At 46.4% G+C, this 25,023-nt stretch overlaps 1 protein-coding gene across 1 annotated transcript in view; it reads left to right on the forward strand.

Annotated features, from left to right (window-relative positions):
* Positions 1-25,023, forward strand: part of LOC138566337 (protein SSUH2 homolog) — a 167,713-nt gene that overhangs the window by 78,604 nt on the left and 64,086 nt on the right. Inside the window, exons 3-5 of the mRNA XM_069643478.1 lie at positions 4,206-4,388; positions 9,441-9,513; positions 21,637-21,766. Of these exons, the coding sequence (XP_069499579.1) occupies positions 4,206-4,388; positions 9,441-9,513; positions 21,637-21,766 (386 nt within the window). The remainder of the gene's footprint in view (positions 1-4,205; positions 4,389-9,440; positions 9,514-21,636; positions 21,767-25,023) is intronic.

Consider the following 25,023-nt stretch of genomic DNA (forward strand, 5'->3'; position numbering starts at 1 on the left):
TCCACAAAAGGCTACCGCTCACCCTCACCAAAACAATACAGGACACCGGGGGCAGATTCACATATGCCACGGGCACGCTCTGGAACAAAACGATATCCCTTATGGCGATCTATGCTCCACCGGCTACACCTCGGATATTCTGGTCCTAGGAGGAGATTTCAATGACGTCATGATCAATGTACAAGACCGTACGCACCTACGTAACGGAGACCCTAACCGTCGAACCAACCTGGCTACATTTGTGGAAGCGTTTGGTATTAGGGATGTGTGGCGTGACCTGCATCCGGAAGAAAAGGGTTACTCCTTCCACTCTGGAGTACACTCATCGCTATCACGTTTGAATTATTTCTTAATGCCTGCGACATTAACACACAGTAACACAAGTTGAATACCTCCCACGGGGCATCTCAGATCACTCCCTTCTACTCCTATCACTCACAACGTGCAAACCAGCTCCTCCACCAGTGTGGAGATTGAATAACTACTACCTAGGCTCCCCTGAGCTGATTGAACGCATACAAAAGGTCACTACAGAGTACTTTGAGACCAATGACGGATCAGTAGAAAGTCCCTCTATACTCTGGGAGGCATACAAACCAGTGCTACGAGCAGAAATCATCTCCTGGACGACGGCCCAAAAGAAAATACATTTGGAATCACTGAGAGGCAGAAACTAACGTAAAACGAGCAGAAGAAACATCTCTGATCAATGACTGTCCAGCTACTAACAGAGCACTGATGCTAGCCCAAAAGAAACTGCAAAACATTGCATTGGACAATGCCAAGCAGAATATATGATACTGGGGACAAAGCAAGGAAGGTCCTAGCCTGGCTTGAACGGAGAGATGAAGGGCACAGTCATGTGAGTGCAATTGTGTCCCAAAACTTGGAACCCTGCCTCACGGACCAGGACATAGCTGAGGAATTTACAAAATTTTACGAGGCGTTATACAAGGCACCTACAACTCCCCCTGGTACTATCGCCCTTCCGACCCTCAATGAGACCCAGATTGCTGGTCTAGGAGACATCACGGAAGAAGAAATTGCAATGGTCATGATGCAGCTCCAGTCTGGAAAGACCCCTAGACTGAAGGGGCTTTCCTACAGAAACCTGGAAGAAGATGAGCTGTAACAACCTAGCTCCCCACCTACTCAACATGTTCCAACGGGCCCGGACAATGGGATGACTCCCGGCGGACCTGAGGAAAGCTACGATAATTATACCCAAAGTGAATAAGCCCCCTGATCAATGCAGTTCATATAGGCCCATCTCCCTCATTAATGGTGAAACCAAGATTCTGGCGGAACTCCTAGCGATATGCCTACAGCAAGTCCTAACATCCCTAGTCCACCCGGACCAATGTGGCTTTATGCCAGGCAGATCCACGAGAATGAACATAATAAGAATACACTTGGCCATTGAGCGGGCCCAGGCCCTCAACATCTCCCTGGGTGTACTTGCAATAGATTTTGAAAAGGCGTTTGACTCTATCCGGTGGGAGGCTCCCTGGGCTATCATGCGAAAAATGGGGTTTCAGGAACAGTTTCTCTCCTGGGTCCAACTGCTATATGAGGCACCAATGGCTAAAGTCCGAGTGAACGGCTGGACTTCACGCTCCTTTGCATTGGGGGGGGGGAAGGGACCCGACAAGGCTGCCCACTATCAGCTCTACTCTTTGCGCTGGCCATGGAACCACTGGCCCAGTTGCTGAGAGGCACCCACATGGAGTGGCATCCCGGGGGGTTCAGAATGGGAAGACAGTCTCATTATATGCAGACGACCTATTGCTATATTTGAGGGATCCCAAGACTATGTGCCCGGTGGTGACACAGTTGCTCCAGAAATATGGTGCCTTTAGCGGCCTGAAAGTAAACCGGTCCAAATCCACGCTATTTGCACTAAATGCTCTAGGTAGTGGGGTTCCTGAGCCTTGCCCATACAGAATAGCCCCTGATCACTTCCAATATCTGGGAATTAAGATCACGAGGAACCTAGATGATTACACACTGAACAATTTACAACCCATTACGGAGCGATTCACAGGGGATGTGCAGGACTGGATGACCTGCCCTTGACCCCGTTAGGCCGAGCCGCACTGTTCAAAATGCAGACACTTGCCCCCCCCCCTACCTGTATGAGCTCAAACGCTCCACTACACATACCTGTGAAAGAATTCCGGAACATAAACAATATACTCGGAAAGCTCTTATTGGGGGCGGGTGGGGGGGGGTGTACGCCTGAGAATTGCCCTACAAACACTACAAAGGTCAATATGGGAGGGTGGGATTGGCCTACCAAGGCTACAGACATGCTTCTGGGCCAGTCAAGATGTCGGTAGTAAACGATGCAATGCATGCAGATCCAGCACTGACACATGTATGGGCATCGCCCACCCCCCCCGCTCTGGAACTGTACAAGTCGATGCCCAGAGCGACCCCCCCCCCCCAAAAAACATGGCGGCACAGACGCCCCGTATTTGGGCAGAATCGCATACCTTCACGGGATGGGGAGACAGTCACGCCAATCCAACCATTATGGAATAATGGAAACCTCTACGAGGTAGCCAAATTACCGAGATGGCCAGTATGGATGGGGTGTGGTATAGAGAAGGTGGGCGACGTAACAAATGGCGCCATCCGATCCTATGAAGAACTGGCTATATCCTTTAACCTCCCAGAGACAGAGGTACCATTACACACAGCTCTGACACGCACTCCAGCAGTATCTCCCTACACTAGCTGACATGCCAGATACCACGCCAATAGAACGCAACATAATAACAGACTGCATTCAGGCTAAAGTCACCACAGTAATGTACAGCGCCATCACCTCCTTCGCTACAACGGAGCTGGTGCGGCTCAAGACAAAATGGGAAGCCGAAGTTGGGGAGATATTACCGGAAGACTGGGTTCAGATATTAATGTTCCCCCTGGAGGTGTCAATATCGACCAGACTGCGATTGGTCCAGCTAAAAATACTACATAGAATCTTACCCGAGGGTAGCCTTATAGCGCTGGGGTAAGCTAGCGGAACCCAACTGCCTACGCTGCCATAGAGAAGAAGGAACTTTCTTTCACACGCTGTGGGAATGCCCAAATATCCGCGAAAATTGGCGGCAATGCTGTGACATCCTTACTAGAGTGCTACACAAGACGATCCCCAGTGACCCGAAATTGCTACTCCGTGGAGCGTTCAGTGAAATAGACTTGTCAAGGTACGAAAAGCCCTGCTTCATGACAACAATTGCAATTGCTAAAAGGAATATAGCACAACTATGGGGTGCTGCAGAGACTCCGCAAATAAGCCAGTGGATCACTGATGTACAGATTTGCATTGCCATAGAGTGTATAAAGCCTGAGGATGTCCCGAAAAGGCGGACAAGATATGGCACCGATGGGAAGACGAGGTGTGAACTCGGCAACCAGACTTGATATGACACTCCTGAACGTAGAATGTGCAGGGCAGTAGGGGATCCTTCTCACTAGCACAACAACTTTAAGGTGACTTTGTATGATCTGCTTGTTTGAGTATTCCATTGTACGGTACTATTGTTTTAGTTTGTTTTGTGTCTTGGCCCGGTGAGGACCAAAGTTTGTATGTTACAAAACCAATAAAATGTGATTGTTTAAAAAATAAATAAATAAATAAATGGTAAACTCTCCTCATGCCACCCAGCACCCTCAATTTTCTTCTGTGAACCTAACTGCTTCTTGAATTTTTCCTGGCTGACCTCATGTTAATTCTGGAGGACACTCCTGAAGGCTTGCCAGCTACAGCTTTAACACTACTAACCATTCCCTACCCTGCACCAAAATGTAAATGATGCACCCACTCCACTTTGTTGCGAGTACAATCGCCTTAGTCTAGTAAGTTTTGTGTCAATTTACTGTCTAAACTGTTCCAGCACAGGTTGATGGGCAAGGTTAAAATGTGTGGAGGGAGCGAGGGAGGGGAGGTGGGTTTTGGGGGGTGGGGGGGGGGGCAGTGAAGGAGGTACAACTTTACTCCTGTAGAGTAGTACTATTTATGCGGTAATTTCTGATTTTATATTTTTCTTGCATGTGATGGCAGCAAACTTGCTTTCTGACAATTTGATGGTATGTTGTGCTGGGGCGAGGTGGATTAAATACATTGCTGAAAGACACCACAACGTTTATTTGGCACATCCGTGCAAGTGACATTTATTTGCTTTTTATGTTCATAGGTGCACCGGGACAATTTGCAAGTGGGCAAGTGACTTATCCTGCTCCTGTTGGGGGTGCACCAGGGCCGTATCCTCCCATTGGTATGGGAGGCCCACCTATGGTGGGGGCTGCTACAGCACCTACTCTTAACTTGATGTTTGATCCAGTACCAGGATATGAAGGGCTTGCTGTTGGCGCCGGAGGTAGGAACACCCATATTCTTCTAAAAATATTTTGTTCATTTAGATTTGCAGAAACCTTGAGTGCTCAATCAAGGCACCAGTATCGGGAAGACGTGTCTTTCCATTGGTGGTAATTTTCCTCTGTTGTGCAGGTTCTATTTTTTTTTTTATTTATTTTTTTTAATACCAAGCGAGCAGGAAAAAACTGTTGTATAGGAAGTGGCTTAGGAAAAATAATGTTTAGGGTGTCGCCCCCGTTACATAATGGGGTGGGTGAGTGAGCTAAACACATCCACATTTAAACAAAAGCTCAAAGACCTGTAGGCTCTATATATACACAGTACTGTGCTCATTGGAGTTCTTGACAAATGAAGATTCAAATACTCTAGTGAGTGGCATGTTTTTATTTTTTTATCATAGCTATTTTTTATTATACCCTGACTAAAGCTAAGCAATTGTTCAAAAATGACAATCTAAAAATGTATAGAAGCTACTGCCATGGGCTTTAAAATTAGATTAACTGTGAAGTTAATGAGAATTTGACTGTCACTAACAAAAAAAGAATTCTAGTAGCAGTGCTTGGTTAGAAAGTTTCATTTCATCAATTAAGATCCAGCGGCAAATTATTACTCAAATAAAAGGCATGTATTGATGTGGACTCAGTTTGCCATTTCATTGATCACCATGCTCAAATCATATGCACTAATACAATGTTGGCTAGTGCTTGTCTCTTTCATATTGTGTTGCGTCTGTTTATGCATCTTACCTCTTTTTCATGCAACCATAGTGTGGAGACAAAACAACCTTTTTGCAGTGATCTTTAGTAATGCTTTGACTTTTAGAATATTTTATTTATCAAAAATCACTGACACGGATACATTAACAGTTCTGTGACGATTAGAAAATAACCTTAAAACCACTTCATTAAACCACGTTCATGATCTCAAGAGAAATAACAATGCATCATTTAAAAATGTCAAATTAGCCATTTCAAGTTCTTAAAACTTCAGCCCATCACAGTGATGCACTCTGGTACCACGCGACGAGTAAGGCTGAAAAAAGCCAGTCTGCTCTCGAATGAAAATTAAAAAATACTTTCCGAGGAGTCAAGCAGGGGTGTCCCCTGACCCCAGCGCTCTACTGTCTTTTTTGAAGGATCTTCCAGAAGACTTTGTGGTTACCAGGTCATTTCCCCTCCAAGGTCAGTGGAGTCAAGCTACCATGCCTGTTTTATGCAGATGCCGTGCTTATCGACCAAATGCCTGTCAGTCTGCAAAGACAACTCGACGTCTTGCACTCTTACATCGGAAAAAACAACTTTGAGATTATTAAGGGGAAGACGAGAATCTTGACCTTTGGTCCTGGCAAGAGGGGACCCAACTGACATTCATGGTACATCGACGGATTGAAAATTGACCAGGTTTTCCTTCAAATACCTAGGGGTATGTTGAGCAACTTTCTAATAGAAACACCAATGTCAACCCATCTAATGTAGACCTTACCAGCCAAGCATCAGCCCTGAACAGGAATTTCGGCTGCTCTTCGATTGTACCAGTACTGAAGTACTACAAATCCAACGTTGTACCAGTTTCAACATACCGAGCGGAAGCCCTGTTCATCCTTCCTGACTCTTCCACCTCGAAAGGTAGGGTGGGTTATAGAAAAGTGCTGGGCATCCCCCTCTCCACACCGATTGCCATTATCCGGAGAGAGTTGGGCCTCAACTCCCAGTTAACGGAAAGCTTCAATGCGATGTTGGTGAGATGGTGTGCATCTTCACTGTCTCTCCTAGAAGAAATCAGTAGTTCATAGACCAACTGCTGTCTGACCCGGACCGGGTGAAAAGGAAAATCCAAGACTACGACTGGATTCAAACACAGTAGCAAGCGAGGGGACCTACCCTCAGAAGTCTGTATCCTTAATACTCCCTGTGACTGTTTGAAATTGTTTCCCGATAAAAGGGCTAGGGACCATTTTATGCGACACGCTTGAATTTACATCCCACGAATGAGATCAGAGCAATTGGAGGCCCGTCTGCGGAAAAATTGTGTTGACATTGTCACGGCTGTAAACTCTTTCACCCTCTATTTTCGGACTTGGCACTTGCAGGCGTGAAAATCTGGAGACCTTCTTTGTATGTTCAAAAAATCTCACATTCTTGCAGAGGTAACATTTCTGATGGAGGGCCTCCCGGAGAGTGGAATTTTTAATTTCTCTAAATTGTTTGTTTTTACTGGAACATGTAATGCCTGTTTTGCTAAAAAGAAATTGTTTCAATTTCTAATGCAAATAAAAAAAAAACATGACTCTTGGGTAAGGTTGGGTAAGATTTTCATAGAAATGGTAGATCTTCCTGACCTGGATTAACCTCAGAAAACCATTTGCTTTACTAGCGGGAACCTTGTTTCACACTCGCAGTATCTGTTACTTTTTTTATGGGTGTCATTTTTTTTATTTATTTTTTTTAGAATTTCCATAGTCTTTCTATAGTTAACAACCTATTGGCAATAAGTGCCTTTTGTTGCTGAGTTGCCCTAGGGGCTCCCCTTAACTTTCTTTCTCTAACCTTTAGAGAACTACAGTTCCCAAGGGTAGAAAGGATCTTTTGGATACCTTTTTTACATTTTATTTAGTGAAAACAGCACACCCCACCTTATTTGGAGTGCTGGGAGATGTAATGTATCCCCTTTCACACTAAAACTGTACAATTCTGTTATAGGGTCGAGCTTACCTGCAATGGCTGGTGGCAGCAATACCTTGTATTAATTTGGTGCACCTTTACAGCCGACTGTGTTCACAGCTGCAGTAAAGGCCCCTAATGGTGCTCATTTGACCAAAATGGCACTTTTATTTTCACCATTTTAGTGTTGCTTGGCCTTTCTTGTTCCTTCCCCTGACACCCAGTGTGGGAAATTACTTTGTCTTTAAAATAAAATGTTTTTTTATTTTATTATTTTTTTTTCCGGCAAAATTCCCCAGGACCCATCCAGGCTCCAGTCTGTCTGTGAAGGCAGGAAGCAAGGGAGGAGTCCAAACTCAGTCGCCTTTCTCCTTGCCTGAATGGGTACAAATCCCAGGGGGTAGAGGTGGAGAGGTGGAGGGGTGGCTGTCCTGATAATACTGCGAACCTGGATGCGTCGACCACTGGCACTGAAACCGAAGAGTATGATGGAAAAGTGGCAGATGATTTCCAGCAACCGGAGAGCCTGCTGTGTAATCTGAACCTGCTGTAGCCCTTACTTCCAATCGACCTGGGGACTCTGAGAATGACCCTGACCCAGAGTCTGAGACTGTTAGGGATTTCAAAGGCATGGTACATTCCAGATCAGGACTCTCGCTATTGGCCAGGGATTCGGCGCACAATCAATACTTTTATTTTATATATTATGAATTCAATTTGAGAAGGCACCCAACCTGTCTCTCATCCGACTTTACAAACACCCTGGGTCACAATGGACCATAAACCAGGCTGGTGTGTAATATTTATTTTTAAATTCCAATGAAAATCACACATTTAATATAGAGCAGCAGTCGCCAGTGTGGTGATAATTACACTGTAAAATGATAGCCGAACCCCCTTCTCAATGGGAGGCAAAAATCGGATTGAAAACCTTTGAAAATTGAGCAAAATAGCACTCGGAATCCTTGTTTTACATGTGCGGTTGAGTGGACGAGGTAGAAATGGGTATTGTGGTATCAAAGCACTAGCAAACTACAAGGCAATGTACTAATGGGCATACAGTTCAGTAAATGGACTTGGGGAAGTAAAAACACAGTAAGCCAAATCGCACCTGGAGACATTGCATTTGCTTATTCTCACGGGTTTAAAATGTAAAAAATCAAAGCAGATACAAGCATCAGAAATTCGATTACGGTGAGTAATGTATCCCATATGTATGTATTTCTTTGGACTGTATGTAGGCTACAAGTTCTTTGGAACTTCCAACAGCCCTCTAACTCCTAAAGTGAGCTTGGCTGCTCTGTCATAGCTACCACTTCACTGGGTAGTACAAGCCTGTACTATTTGTAGTTTCTGTAGTGCCCTAGGTATAGGTCTTATGAAGTCCTTTGTGTCGGCTTCCTAAACACTGTCCTAACACTTTGCAGCACCCACTTTGTCCACTAACTCATCAGTTCACAGGCGGGGGATGGGCACCTGTCTTGGTGATGGCGTTAAGAGCTCTATAGTCTGCACAGGACCTGCCCAAGGTGTCGAGTTTGGGACTACCAGGGGGAAAACATTCTAAGCAAAGTTGTCACCGTCTTGGTGAACGTGTAAAACAATAAGTCCTAGCAATTTGTTAAACAAAAATCAAATTGTTAGTTGAAGCTTTCTTTTTAAATTCTATTTCTTTTTTTTTTCTTTGAGTGATTAAGCTGTGGTTAACAGCAGAATGTTTTGGAATAAGGTGTATTGACTGCTTTCAGGATCATTTTTACTGATCTAGTGATATTTGCACACTGGTAAGAAGCTAATAAGTTTTGCCTGCCCGACCACAACTTAATTGATACTCTAAGCGCTTGACTGTTTTCACTGATCCGTAGGGAACAGAGTACGATCCTGTAGAGCTCTGCTGCTATGGCAGCCTTTAATGGGGTACCACGATCCAATTCTACGACTGTGAAAGATGCTCTTATGATGCAACAGGGTCTTTGCGAATTCATTGGTTTTTAAGAGTATAAAATAAAAAATATTAAACCGGGAATAAGATTAGGCTTCTTAATGAAAGGTAATGAAAGGTGTTGTATTTGATAGTCGGTAGTCAACAGACTAAAGGCGTGGACTAAAATAATGACTAAAATAATTGCAGGAAGGAAACTAAACCTGGGAGCACTGCCAGAATTCACAATACGTTTTCCTGTGACGAATGTTACTTTCCTTGTGTTGCAGCCAAGATTAATAGTCTGTGTGTTGGGTGCATTACTAGTGGAATTAGCTAATTTTCATTTTGTGCGTCATGGTCTCCTGTCATCTAACTCGCACTTCACTGTTTTGAAGGTGTCACTGATTGCTACAGCTCCGCTTGCGAACCATTTCCTATAGCTCTTATATTTGTATTATTTTTGTTGCAGATGGCAGATGGCTACCACCCCCACCTGCTCCCGCCCCACCAATTGATGTCCCTCCTCCTAACGTGGAGTGGAGGTAAGCGCCTGCTTTCTTTTTCACTCTTTGTGTGAACACTGATAGTGTCATTAGGCTACAGAATGAGCAGTTCTTTCTGGGGAGTCCATTTTCGTGCATACACCTCATGCGTTCATTTGGATTTGCTTGTGGCATGAACACCTTGCTTTAATTTAGATTGCAGATGTCCAAGTTCTATGTAAATAAGCAGATTGCAAGTCCCATGATCACTGAAGCCTGCCATATTTCTGGTTAATGTTAGAAAAATCATGATGCATTGACCATTGGAACCTTTTAGAATCTACTTGGATACATGTATCTGAGGTAAGGTCTGTCGAGGGAAGCACTGGGAGGCAGTTGGCATTTGTACTTTCGTAGCATTGTTTGGATTTTGTTCTGTGGGCAAATGGCATAGGGTCGCAAAGATGTTTACAAATTTTTAATTTATTGGATCAGTTGGGAGTCTTTCCTAGAGAATAGTTTGCAAGTGCCACAGTCTGTTCAAGTAACTGGCAGACTGTTGGGGGGTGGGGGGTTCCTAAAGCCCACTTGAGGTCCGGCTCAGACTGGTCTCGTTAGGCAAGATTTGGTGCAGTACCCTTAGGGTGCACTACAACAACCTTGACGACCTGGTAATAGGAATCCAACCTTTGGTATAAGTCTGTACTACACAGGTTGGTAGCATGATTGAGCAGCCAGTCCTGTCTCAAGAGGGGTCGATGTGAGCAGTAGGGTAGTTGCAGAGATTCACAATGACAAGTATCCAAATAAACACTTCTAGTCAAGGTTTCTTGATTACACAATTATTAATTTATCAGGCAGTTTGAATAAGCCTGTTTAAGAAGGGGCAGCATAATAGTAACACACATATACACTTCAAAATACACACTAGTTTCTGTAATCCGCAAATACCAATTGGGGATGGCACACACACTTCGTACTCCCTGAGGTGACTTAAGTAGCTAGGACACTGTGGAAATTAATATATCGTTGGTACATTTACAGCAATACTAAGTGGCGTGTCAAAGAAAAGGGTTATTAGAATAAAAAGATCACACAAATATTCTGAAACAGGTAAGTACTAAACCCTTCAATGTAAAGTAAGTTAACCCCTTCCTGGAAGGAAGACCCAACACACCGCAGGAGGGAAGAAGTCATTCAGGGAGCCAGGCCAATGTCAATTGGGCAAAAGTCTAGGTGAGCTGAAGCAATTCTTGCAGGTTGGTAAAAATTATTGCACAATCTTTTAGAATTCTTTGTGGAAAAGAATCCATGTAGGGCTACAAGCTGTTACTTATGAAGAGTAGAAGTTGCAAACAACTCTACAAAAGCAACCAAGACATGAGAAAGCAAGGCTACAAAATGAGAGGTAAGTTCTCTTAGACTGTACAGTACCTTTGGTTAGAAGAAATGGTTCCACCTGGCTTCTCCTTGTGCAGCCTGGCAGATCCTGTTGTTCCTGGGCCTCAGTTGTGGGGACAAAAGAGAGGACTTCTTGAGGACTACTGCACTGCAATGGGACAGTCTGCAACAGCAAAGGGCAAACTTCAATTCAGTGGCACTTTGCAGTTTCAGCTCTGTTCGGGAGAATTCTCAAAAATGTGCTAATTTCCTTCACCTTAAAGACCCCCCAGCAACTTTTCTGCATTTTGAGGACTTCATTTTTTTACCTGGAGATTGTGACCCTTTTTCCCCACTCATGTATTTTGATGTGTTTTACCTGTTTTCTTTGGTTATGGAGTCTAACCAACTGCATAGGCATATTTTTCAATTGTCACACTGCACTCAGTGCAGTGACACCGGGAAGCCTTCCAGGATTTCCCAAGGTTGAACTACCTTCTCTGGGATAAACTGTTTCCCAGAGAAAGTGAAATTGATTTTACTAGTCTTTTAAATTCCAAGACCCAGCCCACCCTATCTTCCAATAGTGCGGGAGGGGTTAGTAGGTATCCCCTTTGTCTATATACTCGTGTAGCAGTGAAATGCAAGCCTTTCCTCTCAGAATGGCTGGTGACCGTGGTTTTACAATAAACTACCATGAATTTTCCCGACCGCGAACACCAGTAGCAAAAAATCACGGGAGCCATGTTTTTCAAGATGGCGTCTGAGCCCCCTTTGTTTAAACGGGTCCCGGTCTTTTTTTCACCATTTCTTTTTGGAAAGGTCCTTCTAGAGTTTGTCTACGTGCCAAACCAGGTTTGGTCCCTTTGTTCCTACGCCTTTGGCGGGCTTCAGGACTGAAGACCACCTCTGGCGCCCGAGTGTCTGGCGTGGGCAGGCGGTGAGTGTGATGCTGGAAATTCATCGGAGGGACAAGGCCTCCGTAACCTTGTCCTTTACTGCTTTTTATCGTGTGTTCTGTCATGTTTTCCGCGCAGGAGTTCATGTGGGACTCCTGGCAGTGCAGCTCTTTTGGTTTGGTGAACGGACCCGTGGGATACCCTTATGGCACCCATGGGTAGGGGTACAACCCTGCGCCCCTAGTGTATGGTTTTGGGCACGTGTGTGTGTGTGTGACCCACAGAGCAGGGTATGGGCTGGTGGCAGCTCTGTGCTGAAATGACTGGTACCCTGAGCGTCCTCCATTTTGGGATGCCCAGGCCCTGTCATTGGAATCGGTAGATTCCTGATGGAGACAAAATGGTCCCCATGGCCTCTTGCCTTCTATCACCTGTTATCCTGATCTTCCCAAAGTCCCGGGAAGCCATGCCTCTGTCCCTTCCCCCTGACTGGCTGTTGGGTGGAAGTTCTGTATATGGTAGTGTGGGGAAGTGCCGACCAGACTGGCTGGAGCCTTCTCAACGACCGTATGTTGTGGGTACACCTGTGGGTGGGACCTGGGTAAATGGAGTGTGTGACGAATATACATTCTATGTTGTGGCTGTCTAGTATCTGGTGTTTGACACAATGGTTGCCCGAAACTGGTATGATTGCCGCTTGGAGTGTTGAATGGCTTGGTACTTGTCCCAATACACATAACTTGTGAGTGTCTGGAGAGAAGTGAATGGCCTGAATACCTAGTGTGCCTGATTGCCTGCATGCATGCCCGTTGTCGTGATTGAGTGCGATCCAGCGGAATGAATGGGAGATCAACAGTATATCTAGGGACATCTCACTGCTAGGAATCATGGAAGCTGAAGTCCACTACGACGAGTAACTGGAGTGAAGCTTAACCTTGAGCCCTGCTGGACGAGGAATTGCTGTTGCTCTCCTTCACAATCGGAAAGCTGCTGTGCTTGAAGGACTGACCCAGAGAGGACCTGGTAAGGCGCCCTCTTCCTGAGCTACGAGGGACCATCGTGCACAGCTGATCTTTGCCTAAGCTCCCTGGTAGACAGACCTTCGACAGGCTGCCGACCCAATACAGGGACTGCTACGGAACTCCAAGGAGAAGCGCCTGGACTGTTGTCCGTCACTGTCGCCGACCAGAGCCGCCGTGCTCCCGTTGCCTAAGAACTTAATTGATCGAAGGACGCTCTCGTCCGCATCGTCGCCGCTGTAGCCTACTGGAGAAGGCCTGACCATCGACGCGCCGAGGACCATCCACCGGTGGGTTTCCCGCCAGCCAAAGACCACAAACGCTGACGACTCGACGCCCTTGCTGGGCCACAGTTCTTCAACTCTTTGCGGTCCAGAACTATTTGACACCAAGGTGCCCCGCACGCCTCTTGCAGGATGTTTACGCTTCCCCGTCAACGAGCACCGCTAGGAGCGACGCGGCCACTTCAACGTCGTAGCTCGACCTGTTCTCCGTCGGACGTTCGATGGGCCGTGACTCCTGCCTGAAAGGGAGGTCACTCAAGAAGGGTTGTCGATTTCCCCGACGTGGAACACTACAACACCAAGGTACTTTGGGGTTGCAGAACCATTCGGAAGTCTAAGGGTGAACAATATATGGCCTGGGCTTGTATCTTTCTTCTACAGGTTGCCCAGGTGGGGGTTAGGGGGGAGGTCTCCACACAGAGCTGTGTTTGACGGTAGTTACCAGTATTCTGCCTATTGCTCAACCATCCTGCTTTCCTTCCCCCTCTCTACTGCTAGTTTCCGCTTTATTTTGATCTGGGTCATTCTGACCGTATGCACTTTAATAAGATCGAGTAACGTTAGTGGTACCACTTGTACTTATTTACCATTGTTGATTTTCGGAGTACAAAGTGAGTTATCGTGATCGTGTATATGACTTTGAATATTATAAAGACTGTGTTTTAGCCGATAGTGTGTGGACATTCCTTCCTGGGTGCCCAGGGACTACACTGTACTTAAGAACCAGCTCGCATCACCTCCTAAGAAGCTAGGCCTTGATTGCTCGACTGTTAAAATAGAAAATCTTGGCAGGCGTCTCTGTGCCTCCCCTCTACCATATAGAGAGTGGAAGTGCAGACCCCCCTCCGGTCTTTACAGTGAGGGAGGTGCCTGACACTCCCTGTGCTTGGTCTCCTAGGAGACCCAAATGCACTCTGCCGTGATTGGCTGGCTGGCTGACTTTCCGGGAAGGACAGCCACCCTGCTGGTTGAGTGGCAGCTAGGCTCGAATGGGTTATAGCTGTTTAAAAGGCGAGTCGCTTGGTTTGGAAGGCGGTCGACCACTGGAACAAGACGACAAGCTGGAAGTGGACAGCTGCTGCAACTCCTGGACCATTGGTTCTCCCGGTGAAGGCCTGCTCCACTTCTCCCTTTGAGTTGGTGGGACCAATCAACTTGTAAGCCACCTGTACACCATTCTCGGAGCTGGTTGCAATTTCCTCCGAGTGCTGCAGGAAACTGGATAGCCATGGAAAAGGACACCAGTTTGTGTGCTTGACAGCTACCCGAATCGAAGCTTTGCCAGTTTTCCAGCTTTATGACCAGTCCCCGTGCAAGAGTCCCCAACGTCGTCCTTGCCCCCACAACTGAGGCTCAGGAACAGCGAGATCTGCAGGAACTGCCTGGAACAGATGTCTTCAGCTGCATCTTTTTCTTCAATATAAGGTTCTGCGAAAACCCAACAGAACTTACCTCTCGCTGTGAAAGTGCGTGAAACTTTGGCAACTTGCAGGCCTAGTCAGCTTGGGACCGTCGTATGAATTTTTTATTTTTTTTCTTTCTACAAACTACTTCTGAGAACCATGGCAAAGAACCGTTTTTACCTTTACAAGACTCTAGCCCATTGACTTTGGCCTACCTATTGCATTAAATCAACTCCTCTGAACTATAAACTATTTACACTGTTTAAGAGTAACTGTAATATTCATATCTTTTTTGTTCCTACTTCAAAGTAGTTAAATGTCACAGAACCAAATAGTGTGATGCACTGTAGTATATTTTTGTGTGATATTGATTGCCTCATTCTAACTGACTGAGTACAAGTGTGTATCTGAATATTTGTGATTTGTAGACCTCTGTGTAACGCCCTTACAAGCTCAGATTCCCTCTTGAGATAATCCTGGCGGCTCAACTCGCTAACTGTGTGGTACAGACTTGTACCAAGGTTTGTTGTGACTACACCCGTAGTCATAGTTGTGTGTAGTGGTCCTAGAGGGTACTGCATGCAAACCTTACCTAACACGGGGCAAACCAACGGTCCATGAGTTGCAGCAGGTGTCTCTTCCAAGTTCTTCTTCGGATTAATTCGTATAGTGGTAGACTCTGCCTTCCAAGCCAAAAAGCCTCTGACTTGGGGGTTGCAATACTCTGCAATTACCACTAGATGTCGGACTATATGCACAGCATAGGGTTCCATGTGTTAATAACCCCGCAAAAAATATCGCCATACAAGAATGGCACCCAATTTTTGCGGCGATATTAACACATTATAGCTGCGGGGGACGCCACCGCAGCCCCCATATTTTAAAAGCAGCAGGGTGTACCCCCGCACCACCCTGCTCCCATTTACCGCAAAAAGTATCCCCACTAATATCGCCTGTGGCCGTTCCCGACCTACCATATGACAATATTATTGGTGGGGATAATATTACCTGATACCAATCTAAGCAGATCCAATCATCAGAAATGGTAGTAATGCATGTCATCCAAAGAGTATCTACTAAATTGTGCTGATTCTAGAAAAGTATTTTAAAGTATATTTGATTGTTACATATCTTTTTAAAGAACGCTTATTTAAAAATTGATAGATATTTATGCCTGAAACCTTTAGTGTAAGTGTTACTTGACTACATGTATTTGCAGATTTCATTGCTACAGCTCACATTGACACCTCTTGAGAATAGCCTGGCTGCTCAGTCACACTAACAACTTTTGTAGTACAAGCCTATACCAAAAGGTGGGTTACTTGTTGTTTAGTCTGTGTTACTACATCGATTCTTAACGAATTTGAATTTCTCTGCACACAATGCTAGCAGTTTTGAAATAACCCCGACTTTGAGGATACTTTTGATGGATAGAACCCTTCATTTTTCACCCAAAAGCAACACAATCGTTCTGTTACCAGGGTCACTTGACTCACTCTCTCTAGAGGGTACACTTTTCAATGGAGAACTACCCCAGCACCAAAAACCCAGCCATTAGTTATATGCAGCACCCCTCTGTTTAATGGCCAGGTCTAGGGAGTGGGGGACAGTTGGAATTTCGTTTTGGGACATGGCCAACCCCTTTTCTTCAGAGCAGTCTGGGGTTGGTGGGAGGTCGATGGGGGGGGGGGGGGGGGGGGGGGAGTGAACGCACCCCAATTACTTTGAATTACTATAATGCATCTTAAGGGTCTAAACAATTTGTGCCAGGCCCCCTAAACCCACTGTTCTGGGAAGATATTAAGGCAAGCATATCCCACACACGGTGTGCAGTGAAAAAGTCAAACATTAGGTCGAATGCCAAAAATGTCGGGAAAAGAAATGTCAATTTCTTCTTTTTTTTTTTTTTTTTTCTTCAAATGTTTTATTTTACTTGTGTTTTTTTTGGGTTCCGCAAGTAAAAAAAAGGGGGTAAAACAAAATTACAAAAGGGGGGTTCGGGGGAACCCCCCCCATTTCGAACAAAAATAGACATTCGAATTACATTATAGAATTTTTTTTCAACTTTTTTTTGTTGACATGACTTTCGACATAATGTAATTCGAAAATATCACTATAAACCCCCACACTTGGTTTCAAATGGATACTTTCTACTTAGCAGAGGGTGCCTTCAGTGATGGCAGCGACGGCATGCTTTCGGACAGCGAGGGCAATGTGGTGTTGAGACAGCCAAGCACAAGTCCCCGACCTCGAAGGTTGTCTGGCAGGGCAGCTATGGGGAAAACCCCCGGCAACACGAGCGCTACCCACAGCACTTTCACCAAACAAGCGAAGACCAACCGAGACTCGACACGCGCGTCTAGTTCTCGGAAAGAGGCACACAGAGAACAGTCCACCGAATCGGTGTCCTCTGGGCATTCTCGATCAAGATAGCCGCATGACACCAGGCAACCATCCACTGTTGCCAAAAGTGCCTCGCTCCCTAAGGTAATGGAGGTTCGATCGTCGGAAGACAAAGCCGACCTCTATCCCCAGGCCGCACTCCAGGAGTCGGCGTCAGCAGACCGCGTGACGGCTGCTCCCGAGTCCCGACCTCCAGATTCTAGAGATGGGGACACTTTCCCCCCCCCCCCTTTCCCCCGAATCTTGATGCCACACATCGAAAAGCTCCGATGGAGTGAAAACACCGGGGAAACACACTTCCATCCACGGGGAGGGGGGGAAACAGCAGAAGAAGCACTCTCAACCTTCTTCTACACCACAGAAACAGACGGACCAGTCAGTCTTCTGTTCATTTACCCAAGACCCCTGCACAAGGCCATAGGTCCTGTTAGGATAGAACAGGGAAACTCTCCCAGGAAAGAGCAATCCCCAGCTCTAAGGAATAGTCTAGTGAGGATATAAACGTTATGTCTAGGATGTCATCCCTGGCAGACTTCTATGCCAAGAATCCTGAGCACTTCCTCTCTTATACCCCTGACGGGGCTACACCCTCAGGGTCTAGGGACCCGGTACACCCAAGTAAGAAATCCTGGCTTGAAGCACCAATACAAGGTCAGTCTTCGGACCCCTTCTGTATACAGCCTTACTCCCAATAGTTAGACCCAGTCCGCCTTCAGAGGCACCTAACTAGAAGGAAGTCCGAGCCCTACGACGAGTGGAGCCTTGTGCTCAAAAGTACCTGCACACGCGGGTGCCAACGGGCAAAGGGGAGTCTCCTCGAGGAAATCGGGCAGTTCAGTTCGGTGAACAAATGAAGATGAACAGAGCTCCGCGACTCAAGCGCAGCCTCCACTGTGGGCAGAAGCAGAGCGTGAGTACGGAAGAACAGAGCTCCGCGACTCAAGCGCAGCCTCCACTGTGGGCAGAAGCAGAGCGTGAGTACGGAAAGGTGTGCTGTTTGACACAGCGGGGAAAAGCTATGGGCTACTGCAGGAGGGCGACCAGTCCCTAGCGATGCTACTCACCGGTCCCCGATGCAGGCAGACCCAGGCTGCTCTGCTTCAGTTTCACTGCTGGCAGGTTCAGATACGAGCAGGGGACGTCTGGGCGTCGTGTAGATTCCGCGGCAACAGAAGTTAGAGTTGAGGGTGTCCCAAACACAGTGAACCCGCACAGTTTGTTACCACAGCAGGGCAACGGAGCGGCCGTGTGTATTTCAGCCCAATGTACACTCACTTCAGACATGGGAATGCCAAGTGTACGAATCGTGTGAGAGTGGCAAGGACTCGTAATACAACAGCAACCTGACGGCGGTTACAGAGCAAGACTCCTGGGTAGGCTGGTCAGTCCACTGGATGGCCCAGAGACACTTCCGAAGGCTTACGTGCAGGAGATGGTGAAGATGCCGAGAATAGTTGTTCCCACTATTCCAAAGGGTCGAAGTACCAGTACAGGCCTTCTCGTTCGTTCAGAGGTAGAAAGGGTTTCACAAAGCGACAGCAGTGCAGAGGAGCAGTCCTTCAGCGGGTCACCAGCGATTCCTCGGTTCAGCCTTGTAGTTGCAGGATACTTGGCTCCTGTATTCCTTTGTTTGTTGGAACTCAGATCAACATGGTAGTGGTGTTTCCAGCCTCCTCTTATCCACGGTTCCCTTCGCGCCAAAACGGAGGGTCCCAATGGGAGATCTGTTCACAAAACACTCACAACATACGTGGACATATCACGGGACACGGTGGTCCCAGGCATTCACGACACACTAGACTCTCTGGCACCCAGGATGTGTATTGGGACCAGACATCCCAGCTCACATCCTGGAGGCGCACACAAGGCCTGTAGAAGCCCACAAAAGCATCTGTTTCGCGGTAAAGTACATGCCCAAATAAGGAAGGCCCCGGGTCGGCTCGACCTGGGGAACATGAAGGGGGCAAGACGGTCAGCGGGCAGGACAACGAGCCTCGTGGTCTGGCCATTTTGGAAGCCAGGCCACCATTTTGGGCTAAGCGCGAGAAACGTGCTTGAACAGCCAAAAAGAGCTCAAAACACAAAGAAACGATCGCTGCCACCAGTCCCATCCGTGATTCACTTGCACCGTTCGTTAACAATCCAAAGGGTGTCTAGGGCCTGTAGAAGACTAGAGAGCAGTAATTTAGCTTACAGTGCCCTCTTGTGCCATGTTGCGCGACAGCTGCAACATAAAAGAACTACAGAAAACGTTTCCCGGTACTGACTGTCTTAAGAGCATGTCAGTTTCCCCGTAAGAATGGAGCGAAAGCCCAGAGGAGTGCGGCAGAAGGCTGCACTTCTCTGGCAAAGTCTAGATCATGGTGAAAACAGCAAAAAGTTTAGGGGTTGCCACATGGAAGGAAAATTACCCACAATTAAGAAATCTTTCTGAACAGGTATACTGATAAGTGTAGAAGAAGGGGGACTGTATGGGTACAGATACAGGCCCCAGTACAGAGGCCGGGCTGGAGTACGGCAGGGTGAGCAGGTACCTGGGCCCGAATGAACAGTGGCCAGGTGCCTGCTGCCGAGAGAGAAACGGATCAGCAGGGGAGAGAGGCAAAGGCAGAAGCGAAGAGCAAGGTCTTGAGAAATTTCCAGGACCAGGGATGGTTCTCCAGTTTCAGGGTGGTCGGGATGCCGTTCCAAAGGGAGGAAGGAAGAGAAGGCAGGGTAGTCGGAGAAGAGTGGCAGAGGCAACAGGGTGGCCAGAGCAGCAGCAGGGGGTGCTGAAGAGGTGGCAGAGGAGCCAGAGAGGGGTAAGAAGGGATGACCAGAGAGGAAAGATGTGCAGTAAGCATCTATCTCAGATTTGCACGGGATCCCTTGACAAAGATGTTGACATTAATGATTGTTTTGGATTGGGAGGGGGCCAGGATGGCCTCCCACAGGGTGCCACTATTAATGGGAGAAGAGAGGGAATGGACCATATTTAAGGGGGGGGGCAGACGGGGGGTCCATAGGCCTGGAGAGGGAACAAAGAGAATGGTGGTAAGGGTGGAGGAAGCACTGGTATGGGCATCAGCAATAGGGCGGCCTGGTTTAGAGACCAGGATGTCCCTTTTGAGCGTCCTGCTAGATTTAGTGGGAGGGATACGGATAGTCCATAGAAAAGCCGTTGAAAAGATGGGTGAGACGGAGCACTATAGGGGTGCAGGGAGGGAAAGAGGGTGGGGGGGGTAGGGAGTGGGGATCCTGGGGAAGGGAAGTCTTGCAGGTGGGCAGACAAGAGGGAGGCACAGGGGGGACACAACAAAGAAAAAGGGACCTACAAATCAGATGCAGTACAGAACCATCAGAAAAAAAAGGGCACAACAGGGAACCTAGAAGTAGAGAATGCAGATGTAGTACAAAACCAAGGCAAAGCACAACTGGGAACCTGGAAGTTGAGAATGCAGATGCAATACAGGACCAAGAGCAAAACTGAGGTCCGCAGGGAACCTAGGTCGGTAGGGAACCTAGAAGTGAAGAATGCAGGTAATTGCAATGATGCCACAAACTGTGGATAGCAACACAATATCAAGAACCATAGAGGGCAAACGGTCAATGCAGTCAAGGCACAGAACACAACAGGAACCTAGAAGAATGACATGGTCTTCCTATTATGTTTAACATGTTTGCACATCACCCTTTTCGAAAATACACACACCTTTGGACATTGCGGTTTCAGTCTTTCTAATGTTTCTTTGCCCTTATCCCTTACATGCAAGGCTGTTTTAAATCCATTAATTTCCCTTGCTTTGAACCGCCAGCATTTTTAACGTTGCCGCTGAAACTGACGGGGGTGATCACTTTGCTTTTGTCCCTCACAATGTGCATTTTCTATTTAACCTTTCATCTGCATTAGTGACCTAGCATGACCATTCATTTCATTTTCTTGTGCTGAAAATATCCCAGTCCCATAATGTGTTAATTTCCAGCTGTTGGTATGTTTAGAAATCTTCTACATGACCCAGAACCAATCAAATGTGTACTGCCTGGGTTCCCAACCTTGGAAACCAATGTTGTGATTGTAGGCGAAATTTTTTTCCTTGCGATAATTGTGGATGGAAATAGAAATTCAAGTACACTGTGCGGTCTAGTTCTAATGAAATTGCAGGTATTCATTGCTTCCGGATTCCTGTATTATGGTTTCCCACTCCTGCTATTCTTTTGCACAACAATGTTAACGAGTAGCTCAGGATCCCTATTGTGATTCGGTGCTATATCCAAGATATTCATTTATTTATTTGTATTTCATTTGCAGGCTTTAGTAATGACAGTATTTAACAACCTATTGTGGGAAATCATTTTTGGATGAACCCGAAATAACAATCATTTGTGCTTACTAACCAACTACTACCAATGGAAGGCAGCATGCATTTGGTGGTTTGGGCGTTGTGGTAGAAATTGACATGAAGGTGCTTTGTGGTAGGTCAGACTTCCATTCTTAGCAAAACAGTTGGTTTGATGGTGCTCTTCCGGTCCTAGTGAGCAGTGGCTTCATCTGGCGGGGTGTCAGCAGGGAGTGCAGCGTAAGGAAAGTATTCCAGCAAAGCACTTGTTTATGGGATTGCGAGAAACAAACAGGGTAATCTTTAGCATCTAGAAGTATGGAAATTGGAGTCTGTTTTGATGCCTCCTTTTTATAGTCTCATTTGAATAGGGTAGAGAAGGCTACCTATATAGGAAGTGGGGACCATCCGGAGCTATGCATGTTGTGATTAGCAAAACTGTCCTCAAAGTGACCTTCATCTACCAAATTTCTTTTCAGTATATCGTCCATATCAGAAGACACAGCCAAGCAAGCCTTCATACAGTATGCGAACAGCAAGTGCTGCTACAGCTCTGCCCCTGCCAATGACATGCTCTTGAAAGACCTCCAGCCGTTCAACACGTACAGAGTATGCATGGCTGACACTGTTGGGAGTATTGGATATTGTTCTGTTTACTAAGTTGCTGGTTCAGTTATAGGGTTTTTGGGCTTCTGGTATCTTTCAGGGTCTAATTTTTGTCCAGGTTTAAAGATGGTGTTTTCATTTACACACAATAAAATAATGACCGCACTCTCTAAAGCTGTATTTAAATGGTGTAAAGTAACATGTTTGAAATGCTGCTACCTTTTTCATAATCGTATAAAACAGAGCTGGTGCTCTTGCAGGATCATGAAATGTTAAAGGGGGGGGAGGGTTCCCTATAGTACCTTTTAAACCACCTGTAGTTCATTGTTCTCCGGCCATTGGTGTAGGTTCATTCAATGGAGGTAAGTGGGTCTATATATAGTCTGCACAGGCAAGAACCAGCGACAAAAGACCACCAGAGGGCCATAGACCCCAATGACCAAGATCTGTTTGTCCTGGCCCCCTATACTTCACCAGCAATACCGTTCAGTTATGGATGGTTCATGTCCTCCTGGGAGCTTTTCTACCATGGAACCAAGGTACAGCTGTGAGGGGATTAACCTCCCCACCCCCATTCCCTCCTGTACCACCCCTACACCACCTCCCCAGCCCACACTACTCCAATATGATAGAAGTCATGTTGGAATTGTGGCACAGCAGATTTAGACTGTGCAGATGGTTAACTGTGAATCAAGCTGCTGTATTGGTAAGCGGAGGGGGGGGCGTGCAGTGACTCTGTAGGGGTGGTAGATTCGGTCAGCCGAATGAGCAAGGTCTGTAGCTATAGGACTGTGACTATAGGAAAATGGATCCAAGTTGAGGTCTGTGCTCCAAGTATGGCTTCCTCCTGATGAACAGGTGAATGAATGGCAGCTGAGCAACTTGGATTGAAGCAATAGAGATTTGGAATGCTGGGGTGTGACCGGCACTGTAGAACAAAAGGACAAATCTGGCCTCCACATGAGGGCAGTACAATGGCCCTGCTACTGTTCAGGGAAGTGATGGCCCACCAGAGTCAACCGTTTCATCAGCAGTTGGCCCTTGCAGGTCAATGGAAAGACTCTAAGTTTCTTTATGGTTTCTGGAGCAGGGGTTTCACCATCTGGATTCTTGGGAGTCCATCAGATGGTGGTACAGAGCTTCTGTCATAATCTGACTGGTATCTGGATGCTCTGGGATGAAATCCAGCAGACCAAGGACTGGTGCATTGCTAGGTTATAGCACTAAACCAGAGTGTGCACTTAACCTTCAATAACGCACTCCTACATCATTCAAACATTTGGTGTTGCCAATCGATGTGGACACGCAACAAATTGCGTGAATCTTTCTGGACAAACTCTGGATACCAGACAAACGCCCTCCCCAGCACATCCACCCAGCCATTTAAGCGCCTGTTCTGTGGTCTCATCAGGAAATGCCTACATGATCATTCATTGTGTCTCCACGCAATCTCACATGGTGGCCCTTTCCAAAAAACAGAACAAATAATTACTTCTGAGCTACAAAATGGCTACAGTGTGTGCAGCCACTCTTTACTGCCAACAGCTAGAACTTTCTGCAAGGTTTTCCCAAGGAAGACTGGAGAATCTCCATGGCAGTAGCCCTCTTTGGCAGCCATGAGGTTCAAGGACCTCCTTCCGTAGTTGGCACTACCTTACAGATGGCAATTCATAATATATTCTACTGATCAGATCGCATAGCAAGTTTGTTAAATGATACTATTTTAAAGGTGCAGCTAGTTCAGAGAATTAAGCAGGAATGCTTAATGGATATTTGCACAGCCCTTTGGTGACTGCTGTGTAATAACCTAATCTTTTGGTATCCATGTCGGCCAAAAGGCTTTACTTTGTCTTGTGACCACAATGTGGATGCAAAATGTCCATTCTGGACATGTGGATGCTTTGCGAGTTCAGTGGCAGCCTCCATATTTATCCCAACTTGTTTAGGTCACTAGAGGTCTATGGACTCCTTCACTTCTTGTGGGGATGGCTAAGGTTACATGATGGTCCTACTGACTAACCATTGTGGTTGGACATCTATCCCTCAGCCCTAGAACCTTTAGTGATTGGCCGGCCGGCCTTTGGCAAGGGTATTTAGGCTTTGGCCTGCTCATGTTGCACTCTTGGTGTTCTGTAACTAGGATGATGCAGGACTGCTGACGGAGAATCCCATTTTGCTTACCCCTACTGGCTTGGTACAGTGGTCTGGGAATATCCGGGTTTGGAGATTTTTTGCCTATGCAGGTTCAATCCAGGCCCCCTGAAGTCTCCAGTCTCACCACATCAGCTGGTTCAAACCTTGTTTGCCTGGTCCCTTTCTGGGCCATTTTACTGCCAGCACCCTCAGTTTACCACCATAATCTTATGATTGTGGATATATGCTGGAGTCCAGAAGGTGATTGAAGCCTCAACTGCCTGCCAGATAGCTTGGAATGTACCAGGGTTCCTCCAGCTTTGTCCCCATTCTGTGACTATTTGCTACTGAGCGTTGTATCTTTTTGACCACTGATCTGGATGGAGTTTTTCTATGGGCTCCCTCGCATTTCCAATGTGGTCCACACAAAAACTATTATGTTTAAGTGCAGACATTTTGGGAAGATTTCTTTTTTTTTTTTTTTTCAAATCCGACCTGTGGGAAAGGGCAGCAAACTCACTGGAGCTCTGTTGGAACAGTTTTTGCTCAAACTACTGGTGTTGGCACCTAGCTTTAGGTCCTGGGGAGGGCCATTTTTCAAGATACTCATCCCTATGTGTCACTCTGGTCCGTAGTAGAGATTTCTGGGTGGGGAGCAGGGAGCCTTTACTGCAATTGGGGGTCCTCTGCTGTTTTTGCTCTGAGTCAGTATTACCTCAACACTTAGAGTCTACACCTGTGTGTGAGGAATCAAATGGACCTGTGTTCCAGTAAACTGAACTTACCTGGGACTCTGAAATGGTCTTTAATAATTTGACTACCACTGATTTCTGATGTTGGCTTTCAAGTGTACTGTAAACCTTTCCAGCAGTCCAAATGTGATGTGTACCGAGTAAAAAGAAGAGTACCAAGAACAGAACCCTGCGGAACACAAACGTATAGAGGATAGGATTGTGATGGGAGAATCCTTCCAAGCCACTAATATAGCAATGAGATAGTTAGGCGGAGAACCTCTAATGCCCAATGAAGAAAGTGACATTGGATGGTCCACCGTTTCAGAAGCTGCACTAATCTAGAAAACTGTTTCAAATAGTAGGCATGGAGAATGGAATGGAACTGAAGTGGAG

This window comes from Ambystoma mexicanum, chromosome 2p, assembly GCF_040938575.1.
Source record: "Ambystoma mexicanum isolate Mex_15411 chromosome 2p, UKY_AmexF1_1, whole genome shotgun sequence".
NCBI classification, from domain to species: Eukaryota; Metazoa; Chordata; class Amphibia; order Caudata; family Ambystomatidae; genus Ambystoma; species Ambystoma mexicanum.